Here is a 14,952-nt window from a genome sequence, read left to right on the forward strand (position 1 = left end):
TCTTCCTGAGTGCCCCGGGGTCTGGCTTCTGCCCTCCTGGGTCATCCTCCCCCAGTGAAACCGCACTGTTTGCTCTTCTGAAGTCTGGCTTCCTCACCAGTCAGAGCAGTAGAGTACAAGCCCCTCTCCCCCTGTTGGAAGTGTGACCTTGTTCTGAGGGACCAGAGATGATCTTTTCTGTCACAGCGATGCCTTTTTTGATTCCTTGTGACAGACCTTTCTGAGAACCTCCTCACCCTGCTTTGGAGACAGAGAACTTAGGTCTGGAGGTGCCATGGGGATTCTCTTTCCACTTGAGTCTTCTCACCTCTGCTGCAGCCACAGTTTCTGTTTTTCTCCTCTGCTAAGTAGCTCCCAAGTCTTGTAAAATTTTGCTTTGGCAGTCATTTTTATGACAAGAAAGAACTGCTCTCATTGGCTGAGCGATATTCCTGTTTACTGTTCTAAGAAAGCCATGACCTTTATTCAAGCCCCCACTGCAGGTCTATATACAAGAGAGACCCCTGCAAAACCCAAAATTATCTTCTGAAGGACAGGTCCCTTGTAGTACAGGCTTCCCCCACTAGGTGAGTGTTGTAGGAGCCCATCTGTATCAGTGTACCTGCGGACATTGTTGTGAGGGACTGCACTCATTCAGCTTCAGTGAGTTTTCTTTGGAGACTCTTTCAACCCATTTGCCCATTTCATGATGGCTGATTTATGATCGCACCTGCCCACACCACGCTGAGCGTTGGGCAGTTTTGGACCCAAAACTACATGGTCCCTGTGCTCCACCCTCCCTGTTGACCAGATCTCATCTCCAGAAACTTTTCTGTTTGTTTCTCCATGAAAAAGGTTCCCAAGGGGAAATGTTTTGCCTATGTGGAAGAGGCAAAACAAACAAAACAAACAGCAGAAGCACTAAAAGACATCAAACCCAACAAGTTCAAAAACTGTTTTGAGCAGTATAAAAAAAAAGGTCTCGACAGGTGTATTGCATCATATGGAGAGTGGTTTGAAGGTGAAAGAAGTTTAAACATGTAGGAATAAATACACAATTTTTCATAAATAAGTTCGGGGGTTTTGTGTCCTCCTTTGTACACTGTTCCCTCCTGATTGGCCCTGCTCATTTCTTTTCCATTTATCTCAGGAAACCGCCAGCTGAGGAATGATGACTGCTGCTCTAGAATCTTGGGCTGCTCTGAAAAATTCCTTCCTTTCCCCTTTCCCTTGAGGTAGCGGCAGCTGCCCAGAACCACTCAGGAGAGACAGGAGCCCCCGCCCCCACAGTGTGCAGCAGGAAGTACCTACCTCAACCAGCCTGAAAGGAATTCCCTCCTTTCTCGGGAATGGAGTGACAGGTCCAGGTGTGTGTGTGTTGGGGGGGGGGGTGGCTAGACACTAAGAGGCTGGGCCTTCTTCATTCTATTTCAAATAAAAATGCAATTTGCAGGCAATGTGAACCAAGAGGGAGGTGCTGATCCCACACTGGATTTTTGAGCCACAACCACAGGAACGGAGGAGAAGGGGGAGTCTCAGGGCCCTGACCCCCAACAGGGACATCTGCCTTACTCCCAGAGATGGGGAGAGGGATGGCCTCCGGGAAGCCTCTCTGCCTGTCGGGGGAAGATTCAGCGCCGCCCCCCCATGAGCCCTTCCATAGCCCCCAGGAAGAGTCTTCAGAAAGAGGACAGTAGGAAAGGTCCAAAGGGCGCCCAGCCCTGAGACTCCTCTCTTTCCAGGCATAGTTCATCTGCAAGTTTTGCTGCCCAGGCTCAGTTGCAGTTTGCCAGACTTCAGAACTCAGAGCTCACACTAATTTCTCACTAAAGTGTTGTTGACTACTATAGTTCCTTCACTCTCTCTCCTCATCCTTCGCTTTCCTTCACAAAACACTCCTGCCTGCCCTCTCTTCTCTTCTGCAAGCCACCTGGCTGAGTGTGTCCAGACTTCCCTGGCTGAAATAGTAATGCATTCCATTACTATTTTCACCCCAGCATTCCATAGTTGCTCTCTCCCTATTTTTCCTGCCACCGAGGATTCATACTTCTAGCCTTTTCAGAGGTCAGCCTCATCCCACAACCAATGCTGGCTGCACTTATATTCCGTTAGGTTATTTTCTGGGACATCGGCTCTGCCAGGAGGAAAACTTGGGCGAGTCTCGGTCACTGGTGCAGCCCCAGCACTTGGGACATCGCAGAAGCTCATTCCACTGCATGGAATGAATGAGCGGACACGTGATTTGCTCTGGAGTACAGCCTGAAGACATGCTCAGAGGACCATTCATCGGAGGAGGAGAGGGTAGAATAAAATAAAGAAAACTGTCTCTGGGAAAGGCTTTGAGGGCCAGGTTTGCAGGTGTTTCAAGCCCTGGAGGTAACCAGTCCGCAAGGATCCTGAGGATTTAATGAGAATTTTCGGAGGTGGTAATGAATGACTGAACAGGAAAATCTCTGGCTTGGAGTGTGCCCAGCGCGGGCACGAAGGGAGCAGTAGAGCAGAGGGCGATGCTCCCAGGGCCGCCAAAGCCAGCCGGGGCTGCACGCCAGGGGGTTGCAGCTTCAGGCACCGCGCTAAAGAGAAACCTCAAGTTGAGCGTTGGGACTTGCAGCCTAGGGCCGGCTGGGGGAGAAGGGGACACTCGGAAAGGCCCGCAAGCCACTGGCGCGCAAGGGTACAAGCATGCAAGGAGGCGCACTTCCGAGGCCAGGCTTCACACGGCGTTTATAACTGGGCTGCAAAGCCATGAGGAGCCACTCGGGTTCCGAGTCTTGCCGTCCCGCGCGGAGAGCCCACGCCCACGGACGGATTGGAAATAATTGCCCGCTAACGTTGGTGTCCGGACTCACGCCTCCTCCCTCTCTTCATTGGTCAGAACCTTTGCAGGGGGCTCGAGCGGAAGAATCTCAGCCCCGACGACGGTCCAGGTGGAAGGTGCGAAGGAGACAGGGCCCGCTGTGATGGAATTGGAGGGGTGGGAGCCAGAGGGGCAGGGGCCCGGAGGCAAACCCGGCCGAACTGGGAGGAGTGGCCGCGGAAGACACCGATCCTCGGGAGGCCTGCCCTGAAGGAACCTGAATGTGGCGACTCCCGTCTGCAGCCAGCTTTCCACGCGAGGCCTGGGGGCTTCGAGATTTCCTGGGTTTCTCTGCCAAGGACTGGAGCCCCCCGACCTCCCACTCGAGCCCCACCTGCACCGTGCACGCGTCCTCTGCCTCCCTGGGCGCCCGGGAGGAGTCGGGCCGCTGGTTTGCTCCTAAGGTTTCCCCACCCCCACCCCCGTCGCCGGGCCCCAGGGGTAAACCGAGCCCTTCCCTGCAGTCTGACCGCTCAGGACGGATTTAGGCCCCGAAGAATCGATTTTTGTCCGGCTCCCCCTCGCACCTGCGGAGGGAGGAGGCGGCTGGGGTTGCAAGCAGGCGCGGCGAGGGGCGGCGGGGGTCGGAGTAGGGCTGGCGGAGGAAAAGGACCTCCTCGGGGTGTGTACGTGCGAGTCTGAGAGTGAAATTCCGCGCGTATACAGGTGCCGAGCGCCCCAAAGGGGGATGCATGTCAGTGGGGCATCTTTCCTGGCGGGTCGGGGCTCCGGGAGCCGTCGGGTCGGCGCGCAGCAGGTTCGGGGCTGCGGCACTGCCTCCTGGCGGGGCCCAGAGATGCAGTCTCCTCCAGCGGCGACGGTAACCGCATTCCAGGAAGGGGCACGTCCGGGGAACCCGCGGCTTCCCGACTCCTCTCCACCGGCGTCCGGGGAAGGGATTAGGCTCCAGTACTTTCGCTTTGGGTGCCATTAGCGCCCAAAATGAGAACAGCGCACTCAGGGCTGCTAATTAATGAAGGTTACTCCCGTTTTGTCGAAACGCCCCTCGTAACTAATGGAGAGAAGGGCGCGAGGGGTGGTTCATTTGCATTTGGAAAATTCTCTCTCCCGTGCTGGCTTAGCGGTGGAGGCCGCCGCTGGGACCCAGGACTAACTGGCCACCACTGGGCTGAGGCGTCCTTGTTCCAGATGGAAGTGTCCCCCATTCTGTCCCCCTCGCCTGGCTGTCTCCGCGACCTGAGACAGGTCCCTGAGACTCATCCCCCACCCTGTCTCCGCCTGCAACTACCCTGTCTCCAGTGGGCCTCCCTCTCCCCTCCAAGGACGCTGCGACGCGCAGGACTCCTCTCCCTCCGTCCCTCACCCCTCCCACTGCGGCCCCCTGCCTCCGACCTATCTTACCTAGAAGGGAGCCCGCGGAGGCCGCATCACCCCTCCCTGGGCTCGACCAGGGCTCCCGCCCGTGCCCTAGGGGACGGGGAAACGCACACCCTGCGCGGGAATGTATCTGTGGATGGATAATTGCGCGTCTGTGTGGCTCTCTATGTCTGTGTATGGAGGCCCAGGTGTCGGCGTGTGAGAATGCGTGTGTGGAGGCGCAGGACTGTGTCCGTCCCTGCGCGGGCCCTTTGCGTGTGTGTCTAAGCACGTGAGCGGTGCGTTTGGCTTCAACACCACCCTTCCTCCCGCCTTACAGCTCACCTGCTGAGGCCCAGGGGAAAAAAAAAAGTGCCGGCCTCTTTGCTGAGCATGGACACAGCAAACACTCGCGCTTTAGCCGAGGACTCTCCCCCTTCCCGGCGGGGGAAGCGAGGGCTTCCCGCCCGGCAGGGGCTGGGGGCCGGGGGGGGGGGGGGGGGTGGAGGCCGAGCGGCCGCGTGGAGGGCCCGAGAGTCGGGAAGCAGCTTCAAAGGTTTCGGTAACGACTTCTCGGCCTTTATTTATGCCCCTATTAATACAGTATCCATCATGTAGATATCGATCTTTATCCTTTAAACGGATACGCTGGGAATCAATTAGCCATGCAGATTACATTTCCGACGTATCCAAATGTTAATCTTTCGGACTCTGGGCCGGTGATATATATTTTTGCAGCCAGATAGGATTCGATTTCGTTTAGAAATGGAAAGAGAGGGGTGGAGGCGGGGAAAGGACTCTCTGAAGCTCATTCCCTCTTGGGGCTACTTGTCTTAACTCTTGGCCCGGGGCTGGGCGCTGGGACTCTCCAGTAGTTTTCTGCGGAAATAGAAGTACCGCCGACAGGGTGACCTGCGTGCGAGGCCACCGAGAGGACCACAGACGGCTTTCCGAGAGCGCACCGGGCAGCCGGCTCGCGCTGGGTCTGCGCGTCTGTCCCGTGCCCCCTCCAGCCTCCGCCACCTCAGCGGGCCGGCTTCCTCTCCTCGCTTTCGGCTTCGGAGGCGGTCGGTGTAACTCTGTTCAGATTTTCCCCTCCCGGTTCTCCCGTCTCCCAATGCCTGAATCAAAACTATTCTTCCAGGTCTCGCCTCCAAATCCAAGGCCCGTTTAAAGTTTAATCTCCAGAAAGAGAGACTTTGTTTAAAAGAGGCAACTGATGTTTTCCCAGGGGAAAAGGAGGTGGAGAGAAAGCGTCAGATCGAGGAAGGAACTGAACGCAATTCAGTTCTAGACGTTGGAAGAGCTGAAGTGTTGTCCCCTGGGTTTTGTTGTTGTTGTCCTCTCTCTCCTTCCTCCTTTTCTCTTCTCCTTCCCACCGCCACCTCCCTTCCACTTTTTCAGGGGGTGGGGGTCTGGGGAGGATGTATCCCGGGGCACGCGGGTCCCTGCCCTTGTCTTCGCACTGTGGGCTCCCCGGGCCCGGCCGACTAGTCCTTGGTGGGCCCGAGTCTGGAAGCGCGCAACACTCTTCCCAGCATCCTCCCCGCGTCCCTCACCTGAGCTCCTCTGGGCCCCCGCTGCATCCCGCCGGCTGAGCTCCAGAGGACCCGGCCTCCCTCACCTCCCCTTTCCCCACCTGTTGCATTTACTTGGCTGGTTTGGCCGCGCAGTCTGTGCCTCTGGAGCACTTGTAAAAACGTGCGGACCATTGGTCCTGGGCTCACGCAGGGCTCTGCCGCCTTAGGCTCTCGGGACCCGCCTCCCATCCGTCCTGGTGAACTACACTCCGCAGAGAGATTTCCCCGCAGGGCTGAAGGCTCCAGGCGCGGGGTTCCTGTACTAGAAAGCGTGGAGTTGGAGAGGGTCCTGGCCTGATTCAAGTAAAAGGCCTGTGAGCTTCCTCCCACCTCCGTTCACTCTGGTCCGGTCCCCCAACTCCCAGGGCCTCAAGAGAGGAACCCATAGTCGGGGCTCTTTGTGTCCAAGGACAGTGCCAAACATCCTAAGGCAGAAGTTCTTGGAGTGGTCATTGGCCTTCCTTGTTGCTCCAGACATTAGGGAAACCCCGCAGACCCTCCCGCTCTCCCCAGCATTCCTGTCCAAGTCTCTTAACCTTGCTCCTGCCTCCACTCTGATTCCCCTCTCCCCCAAGGCCCAGGCTCCCCCCAATACCAGCCAGTTCCTCCCCTCCTAGACCCCCCCCCCAATCCTCAACTCCCCCCTCAAGTACCCGGTAGGCGCACACCCTAGACACAAGCTAGCAGAGCAGTTACCGAATTTCACTCATGGAGTTTTACCAAGTTGGGGAGAACATTTTTTGAAGATTAGAGAGGACTTACTCTATTTTTTTTATGAGCCAATTTTCCCCCTGGAGATTCAGGCTTTGCAGTCTTGCCTTCCCTATTTGCATAAAAATATTTTTTGCACAACCAAATGAACATCTGTAAGGTGACGAGTTGCCCTGATATTCCTTCTCTTCCTCCCTCTCTGCCTTTTAACAAAAAAAAAATTCCATCTCTCTTCTTCCCCTCCCGTCTTTTCCCTTTCCTCCTTTTACTTTGTCTTATTTTCTTCCCACAAACCATATGTTCTCTATTGAGAAGCCCCTCACACGCTCTGCCCTGTTCCCCCAGCGGCAGGGGCCCCGCAGGGGCAAAACCACCGTTGCTGGCCTCACACCACATTTCGGTGCAGCGCCCACATCCTCATCCGGTCCCTAAATCCGATCTCATCCCTTCATCCCGGCTGATTTTCCAAGGGGGAGAACAGCGGCGCCAAAGCTTTTGACAAATCGCTGCGGGTGCCTAAGGAAGGTCGCTGCGCCAGGCTGCGACGCGCAGCGCGGATTTAACCCGCGCAGTCACCGATCCGTTGTCGCCGCAGCCATCCGGGAGGCGCGTGGTCAAGGGCCTGGCCTTTAGATTTCCTCCCGGTAAACATGGCAAAGCCTTTCTCTGGGACTGAGGGTTTCCTGGTTTCGTGGTGTTGGTTCAGCCTTCACACTGCTTCTTGATAGTGATGGCCTGGGACCAGGCAGGCGGCCAGGCGGGCCAGCCCTCCAGATGGGGGTGGGGAGGAAGCCTGGGTGGCAGGGGCAGGCGCCCTCCTGGGTCAGGGACGTTATTTTACATAGAACATAATTTCCTCTGAAGGCCTGTGTCCAGCTACACATGATGTCATTTCTTAGAGGCCAGGGAAGTCCATACCGCACGAAACACTTGTTCCCCGGCTCCCACCATCACGGGGCTGTGCGCTGGAGGGCGTCACGCGGCCCAAGCTGACACCCCTCCCCCCTCCCCCCCCCGCGGCTGGACTGAGTCCAAACCCGCAGAGAAGGAGGACCTTCAAGTCAAGGAGGCATGACCGCCCCCACCCCAAGCTCGCACACGCGGCCGCTGTTTATTTCACCTGCGGCGCCTCCGAAACTGGGGGCGGAGGCGGCGGTGGCAAGTTGAGTTCCCTTTTCAAAATGAAACGGCTCTACTTTTGTCCTCAAAACTCCAGTTTCATTTTGCACGTGCACAGAGAGCGGGGCGGAAAGCGCAGTGCATCCGCAGGACTGTCTCAGAACCCCTGTGCTGCTTTCTGGGTAACTGGTCCCCACGGAGAAAGGCCGCCTACCAATCCTAGGTTCGGGGCTGCAGGCGCAGGCGCTCTCGCCTTCCAAGCCCTCTCCGGGTCACTCTTTCGCCACTTAGCGCCTGTATCGTGGCCAGATCGGGCACGGGGGACTTTGTGGCTCCCAGGTGCCGGGCAGGGGAAAGGGCGCTGGGTGGAGAGTCCCTTCCTGCTCCAGGGAGTTGTGGGCAGGGGGTGCCTTTGGCTTGCGGAGAGACTTGGGGAAGAAGTAGTAGGGGAGGTCCAAGCTTCGGAGACAGGGAAGGCATGACTTGGGTGTACAATCCGGGGTGCGTTCTTCGAAACAAACCTGGGAAATCTGGGACTGCCCTGCCCTCCCGAGACCTGTAGCGCGTGGCGGTGCCTGGGCTGGCCCTGGGCCTGGTCTGGCGTGGCTTCGAAAGGCACCACTGGCCGGCAGGGGAGCCTCAGCCAACATCGCTGCCCAGGCCTCCTCTGGTCAAACCTCAGGGGCGCCAGCCTCAGGGAATTTGAACTCCCGAGGCCTTTGGAAGTGGACAGGCGGCCGTCGCGGCCCAGCTGCTGGGTCTTGGGGCCGTCTGACCGGTACCAGGGCCGGGTGGAAAAGGGGCCGAGCTAACCCTGTGGTTAGTATGAACCTCAGAGCGCTCCGGCTGGGGAGAGGCTGGGAAGCAGAGAACCCCGGAGCTGCAGGCCCCCAACCCCCACACAGCCTCGAGGCCCCCATCTGCACAGTTTTATAGCAAGTGGTGGTCGGTGTGTGGATGCACGTACTCAAGATCCGGTCCTACCGTTAGAGCCTCCATTCAAAGGTCCTCCCGGCTCTACCGCATCGGCAACGACGCGCAACCCGGGAGAAGGAGTCTGCGGCGGGCGCTCCCCTCCCCGGACCGGCCGGCTCTCCGCAGAGGGAATGCTTTGGGGAGAGCGCGGGGAGGGCCCGAAAACAAGAAGCCATAGGGAAAAAAAAGAAAAGAAAGAAAGAGGAAAGAAAAGAAGAGAAGAGAAGAGAAAAGAAAAGAAAAGAAAAGAAAAGAAAAGAAAAGAAAAGAAAAGAAAAGAAAAGAAAAGAGAAAAGAAAGATGAGACCCAACCCTTGACATTCTTTAACCGCTCACCGCCCTCCTAGCTTCCTTTCAGCCACAACTTGAAGTTCCTTTGACCTCCTTGAAATACACTTTTAGTACTTCCCCCGCAAACAATTACTGCTGACCCTAGAAAGGGCTGTATCTGCCTCACTCACACCTTTTGGAGACAGAAAACTTGGAAAAAGTCCATCTCCCAAGATGCAACCCCTGAGAAGGGGCTTAAGAAACAAGGACACAGACTTCGGTGGCCCCGTGAGTGCAAAAAGGCAATGAGATGGTTTTCCCCTTGACAAGTTGAATCATTTCCTATAAGGCCAGGTTGAGCAGAGCTCCATGCTAAGCAGCACCTCCTTTGTACCAGGCTTCACACGGGGCACAGTGAGGGGATGTCCGCAATCTTTCACGTGCCTCCAGAGGCCTGTCTTGGCTACTCTTAGGTAAAGCAAGCCTTTTGACATTGAGCCCAGACCGAAGCTTCCTGGTTTTCCCATTAGTGAGTGTATTTTTAAAGGGCCAACTGGAAGACCATTGAACAACCACACTTCAACCCCCGCCCCCAAACCCCTCCATCTTGCCTTCTGAGTTTGCCTTAATTATTAGCAGGGGTTGGGAGCCTGAGTTCACTTAAAAACTGTCAAAGGACTCGGGGTGTGTGGGGGGGAGGGAGGGCCAAAAAAGAGAGGGGTGGAGACCTCCAGAGCAGGAAAAATTCAAAAATTGTAAAAGTAAAAGGGGGAATTGGAAGCCCAGAAATCATTGTTTCCTTTATTTCAAAGGGAAAAACCTGCCTGTTTCTCATCCTTTTGATTGATTAAGGCCCTGAATACCTCTCGGCCCCGGAGTGACAGTCCCTGAATAGACCCGCGCGAATAAAGCCTGGCGCGAGCGCGGGCCTGGCACGGGGGTGTGAAGGAGGCGAGTTCGCTGGCACTTACCAAGTTATAAATAAAGGGCTATGCACAATGGTACCTTCTCCAAGGACAGACAGTCTTTACAACACTCCTGGCGTCATATCCTGCTGGGGACACTTCAGCTCCTAGCCAAGCCTTCACTCCCTTTATTTTTCCAGCAGTTTAGTCTGAATGCCATAATAAATTCCTGAGAACAAACGCCGCGGCCGGGCAAAACTTTAACATATAGACACGTCTCTGCCGGAGCGTCGGGATCTACATACATCGATCGAGATTTAGACCTGGGGCTTCCCGGAGTGGGTTTTTCAATCAAGAAGAGGAGACTTTTTTTCTTCCCCTCCCCTCCTCAGCCTTCAACTAGCAGGCCCTGGGCCTCTCCATGTCTGCTAGGGCTTCACAGTACCCCTGCCTGGCCACGGAGAAGACAAAAGAACTGATCCGGTCGGCCTGGACTCCTCCTGGGAGGAACCCTGGGGAGGGTCCCCTTAACAAGCCCAGGCCAAAGGGGCATTGACCAGAGGAAGGAGGGCTACACATGTCTCTAGGTTCTCAGTGCCTTCTCATGGAATTGCGCCCCCTCCAGTGGCAGTAAGCCAAGAAAAGTCAGAGAGACAGACAGACAGAGAGAGAGAGAGAGAGAGAGAGAGAGAGAGGGAGAGGGAGAGAGGGAGAAAGAGAAATGTAGACACATGCCCAGAGAGCTACAGAATCAGAGACAGAAAGGGACACACAGAGATACAGAAAGAGACCAAGAGAACAAGAAATACTCAGGCAAGGAGAGAAACACGAAGTGCATAGAGTGACAAACAGAGGCAGAGAGACAGGGACCCCTCTCTACTCTAAGCAGCTGTCACCTCCTTCGGGCTCTCCTTCCCAGTTTCTATGAGTCTTTCCTTGTCTCCTGGGGAAAAGGAGCAGCGCAGGTCCCTCTGGGGCCGGCGGAGGCCCAGGCACCGCCGGGGATGGGAAGAGAAAGTGGCCGCTGTCGCCCAATCAGCGCGTGTCTCCGCCACCCGGGACGGTCTCCCCGTCGGCCAATCGCAGCTCAGGGCTCCTGACCAAGCTTTGGGTGAAAGAACTAATAAATGCTCCAGAGCCCGGATCCCCGCACTCGCTGTCACGACGGGAGGAGACTCCGGCCGGCCACGCTCCCGGCCCCACGCCCCCTCCCTGGCTCGCTGTGGCGCGCTGAGACCCTTCCCCAGCGCCCCAAGCCACGGGGCCACTCGCCTCGACTCCTACCAAACTTTTCCGCCCTGGGCTCGCGATCCTGGACTCAGGGGCCTCCCAGCCTGGTCCCACCTCAAGTTTCTCCCTGGACTAGAAGCGAACAGTCCTCCTCCCCGCGGTCCTCCCTCGCTCCAGCCTTTTTGGGGAGGGGCTCCCCACGCTCCGGGGAGTTCCCCAGAGTCAGCAGCGCCGCTCTTGCCTTTCTAAATCGCCTTCTCCTGAATATCACTTCCAAGCGAAGCTGCTCCCAGGATGACCACGCTGGCTGGAGCTGTACCCAGGATGATGCGACCCGGCCCGGGGCAGAACTACCCGCGCAGCGGGTTCCCGCTGGAAGGTAAGCGAGGGCCTCAGCGGCGCCGGGAGCCCCGGACTGGGCCGGGGCTCCTCCACCCAACCGTAGTCTCCGAAGGTTCCTTCGGCGCTGCCAGGGACACCCCTGCCTGGGCACCCTTACCCCGGAAGGGAAGTCAGAGCGACATCCACAGCCGATTTTCTCTCTGCAAACTCTGCGCGGTTCTCTCGAAAACGCCCATGCAGTTTGGCGGCCAGGCCTGCTCCAGGCGGGTCCACAAAGCGTGGTGGGGAAGGGATAAATGAGCCTCCGAGCACCAGAAAGCCACTTCTCCGCATTTTGTGCGCCGAACATGGTCTCGGCTTTCCCCATATTTGCCAAACTCTTGTTAAGTTGTGGAAGAAGGTTCTTGCCTCGCTTTCAAGTTGCGAAAGCGAGGCCTGCGATCTCGTGCTCGGGATTTTCAGTATTCCGTGATTTAGAGTTTCATTCTTCTTAAGTGGCATCTTGAAATTTCCATAACCCATTTGGGAAACGGCCTTTCAGGTCATCCCCGGGGAGGCAGGACGTTTTGCAAGCCCAAACCTTTCTGACAGTTTGAGAGGCTGAGGCGCCCCAGGGGGAATGCAGGGCCGGTGGTTCCTGCCTTTCGCCCTGGGTCCGGAGTGGAATGTAATAACACCCAGAGCGTGGCTGGAGGCAAGGGGGCCTGAGAACAAATCCAGCCGTCTCCCTGTCCCCAGACGTAACAGGTGACATGCACTGCCACCTGCGGCCTCCCTCCGGGACTCTTTTTGATCCTCGGCTGCTGCACTCTTAGCCGAAAATCCCCCAGGCTGTCAGCTCCTCCAGGGCCCTTAGAAAGGAAGCAGCCCTCGTTGGACAGAGTTTGGTGCGAGCAGAGCTCCAGAAGGCCGGAGCCTGGGCGAACTTCCGACTCCTAGGAGGCTGTTTCCTGAGCAAGATGCACTTTGTGCCAGCCGCAGGGTCGCCGGGGTTCCCCAGAGTTGCCACCTCACCTGGGCGGAAAGGGAAGATAGTTTCTCTGGGACAAGTTATTTTGCTCTGGTTGTTCCCTTCACACAGTATTATGTGGCCCCGAATGGCTTTATACTTTGCATAAATGCGATTGAGAAGGGGCCTGGGGCTGGGGGATGAATGTGGGCAGTGGAGGTGCCCAGGCTATAACAGTTGGATGGATCAGTGCAGTGCGAGGTTAGGCGGGCTCATCTTTCCGGTTGCTTCCCTCCATTCCTCTGCAATGACTTTGCCTTTGACTGTCTTTTCACCTTCTGCCCCCAGTGTCCACCCCGCTCGGCCAGGGCCGAGTCAACCAGCTCGGCGGTGTTTTTATCAACGGCAGGCCGCTGCCCAACCATATCCGCCACAAGATCGTGGAGATGGCCCACCACGGCATCCGGCCCTGCGTTATCTCCCGCCAGCTGCGCGTGTCCCACGGCTGCGTCTCTAAGATCCTGTGCAGGTACCAGGAGACCGGCTCCATCCGCCCCGGTGCCATTGGCGGCAGCAAACCCAAGGTGAGCAAGCCCGCTGACTCTGGAGGCTTCTGAGCCTGCTGTCTCGGGGGTTCGGGAAGAGCAGGCTGGGGGAAAGGACTGCCATCTGGGAGTTTTCAAGGAATGGTTTTCAAGTCTAGGGAGGTGTGTGTGTGTGTGTGTGTGTGTGTGTGTGTGTGTGTGTGTGGCCAGTGTGGGGGATACTTACTTAGGTGCTGCCTAAGCTGAGGTTCCTTGATAAACTCCAAGGGAAGACTCCAGCCCTTGTGTAAAGAAGATACAGTGTGTTTTTATTGCCCTGAACCCTGCAATTCCTCAGCACATTATTTTAATAGGCAAACAACAAACGGTGTGTGCCCACCTGTTGCTGGTTCCTTCCCCAAGTAGCTCCCTAGCTCCCACCGACTGCACCTCCGTTTACAAAACTAACTGAAGGAGTCATTTCTGCTTTTTAAAAAAATGGTTTCTCTCCCAACTCCTGTCCCCAATCTCTCCCAGTCCAAATGGTCTCTCCCAGTCTTCAAAAAGTCAAAAGCTGGATCATTTGTTTTCTTTGAAATGAGCCAATGACTTGGTTTTTAAAAAGCAGTTTGGTGCTATACTCAAATTATTTTGGTTCCATTTTAAAAAAGAAAAGAGGGAGTCCCACTGTCTAGGGCTGAGAGGGAGGGGGTTACCTCAGGGCTGCCTTTTCTCCTGGATGTGGGCAAAATGCAATATAACTTTCTAGGTGCCTCAGGGCAAAACCAGAAGGAGAGTTCTGGTGCACTCAAGACTTCTGAACGCCCTGCACACCCCTCCCTCCTCAGTGCCCTTTGTAACCTCTCTCAGAACCTCTGGAAACTCTTTTAATTGGAGAAGAATTAAGAGCCAGTTTCTCGAATTATCCCCATTTGTTTTCCAATCTAATTTTTGAAAACTTAGATATTCGCCTCCTGCATTTCATTTGGCTCTTCACTTCAGCTAAAACCGTGTGCTCCTTTTGAGAGGCAAAAGTTGCAGATCTAACTTGATTTCTCTGCTTCTCTCTCAAGCCTTTTTTTTTTTTTAGTTTCGTTTTCGTGTTGATTTTGTGTAAGGAATTGCCTTGCCCTATTTCCGGGGATCAGAAAGTGCACCCCACTTTTTCATGTACCCAGATTGTACGAGTGTATCAGGGGAGGGGAGGGTCCCTAGGTTGCTTCAGGGTATGATGACTTTATGTCTGGCCTTAACTAAAAATAAACTGCCGTAGAGAGTTGGGATCTTTTCGCCAACCAGGAGAACCTTCCCAGGCAGGGGGTGCGGGAAGGCGCATTCCGCTAGGCTCCGAGGCGGTGGGGCCGCCACACCTGGCCCAGAGGACTGGGTACCAACGCCTGCCCGCTTGTTCTCTTAAAGCAGGTGACAACGCCCGACGTGGAGAAGAAAATTGAGGAGTACAAAAGAGAGAACCCGGGCATGTTCAGCTGGGAAATTCGAGACAAATTACTCAAAGATGCGGTCTGCGATCGAAACACGGTGCCCTCAGGTATCAGGCCCATCAACGTCTTCCCGAGGCGAGGCCATAAATCGCTATTTCTCGGGCGGGTCATTTAAGCTATAATCACCCCAATGATCGATCTGGGCCATCGGGAGCCGGCTCCTCGGAGGGCCCTGAAATATTCACGAACCAGGGTTTTCTGGCGAGAGCGTGGAGCTGCTGGTCCTGGGGTGTTGAGACCACCGCGGAGGGTTCCCCGAAGAGGATTTCTGTGCAGGAAACAGCGCAGGAAACGAGAGGCGCGGGCCAAGCCTTTATTAATACCGATGTTCCCTTTTAAAGAGAAACAAATGTTTTGGTAACCTCCGCTGCAAGGAGATGCGACTGGGCCGCAGAGGCTTTGCGGAGCCCGCCGAGGAGGAAAGAAGGCTCCACACGGGCCTGCAGTGCCCCCGAGGGTCCCAGGGACCATCCGGCGCCCCTCGGCAGCCGTGGGTGGCGCAGGGGGGAGAGGGGCGAGCGCATGCCGAGAGCGAGGGCGCGCAGGGGAGTTTGTTTTTAATTACAAGGAAACTCCCTTTCCCCCCACCGAGAGAAGGAGATATTTCAGGGCATGGATTTGTTTACCGCACTGGAATCTGGAAAAAATAAATGGGTGGGGGGGGGAGTGCATTTTCTTTTGATTTTCACAAT

General features: G+C 56.0%; 1 protein-coding gene across 3 annotated transcripts in view; it reads left to right on the top strand.

Moving 5' to 3' along the window:
• The first annotated feature begins 11,237 nt into the window (after positions 1 to 11,237).
• The window catches only part of PAX3 (paired box 3), a 91,101-nt gene continuing 87,386 nt past the window's right edge, over positions 11,238 to 14,952 (top strand). For 2 of the 3 annotated variants that reach the window (XM_045854904.1, XM_045854913.1), the window contains exons 1-3: positions 11,238 to 11,322; positions 12,583 to 12,818; positions 14,178 to 14,307. In XM_045854904.1, coding sequence (XP_045710860.1) covers positions 11,238 to 11,322; positions 12,583 to 12,818; positions 14,178 to 14,307 — 451 coding nt within the window. The remainder of the gene's footprint in view (positions 11,323 to 12,582; positions 12,819 to 14,177; positions 14,308 to 14,952) is intronic. The other variant, XM_045854920.1, reaches the window with a different exon arrangement.

The sequence above is a fragment of the Phyllostomus hastatus genome, unplaced genomic scaffold (genome assembly GCF_019186645.2).
Source record: "Phyllostomus hastatus isolate PE091 unplaced genomic scaffold, TTU_PhHast_1.1 phas_contig_137, whole genome shotgun sequence".
NCBI classification, from domain to species: Eukaryota; Metazoa; Chordata; class Mammalia; order Chiroptera; family Phyllostomidae; genus Phyllostomus; species Phyllostomus hastatus.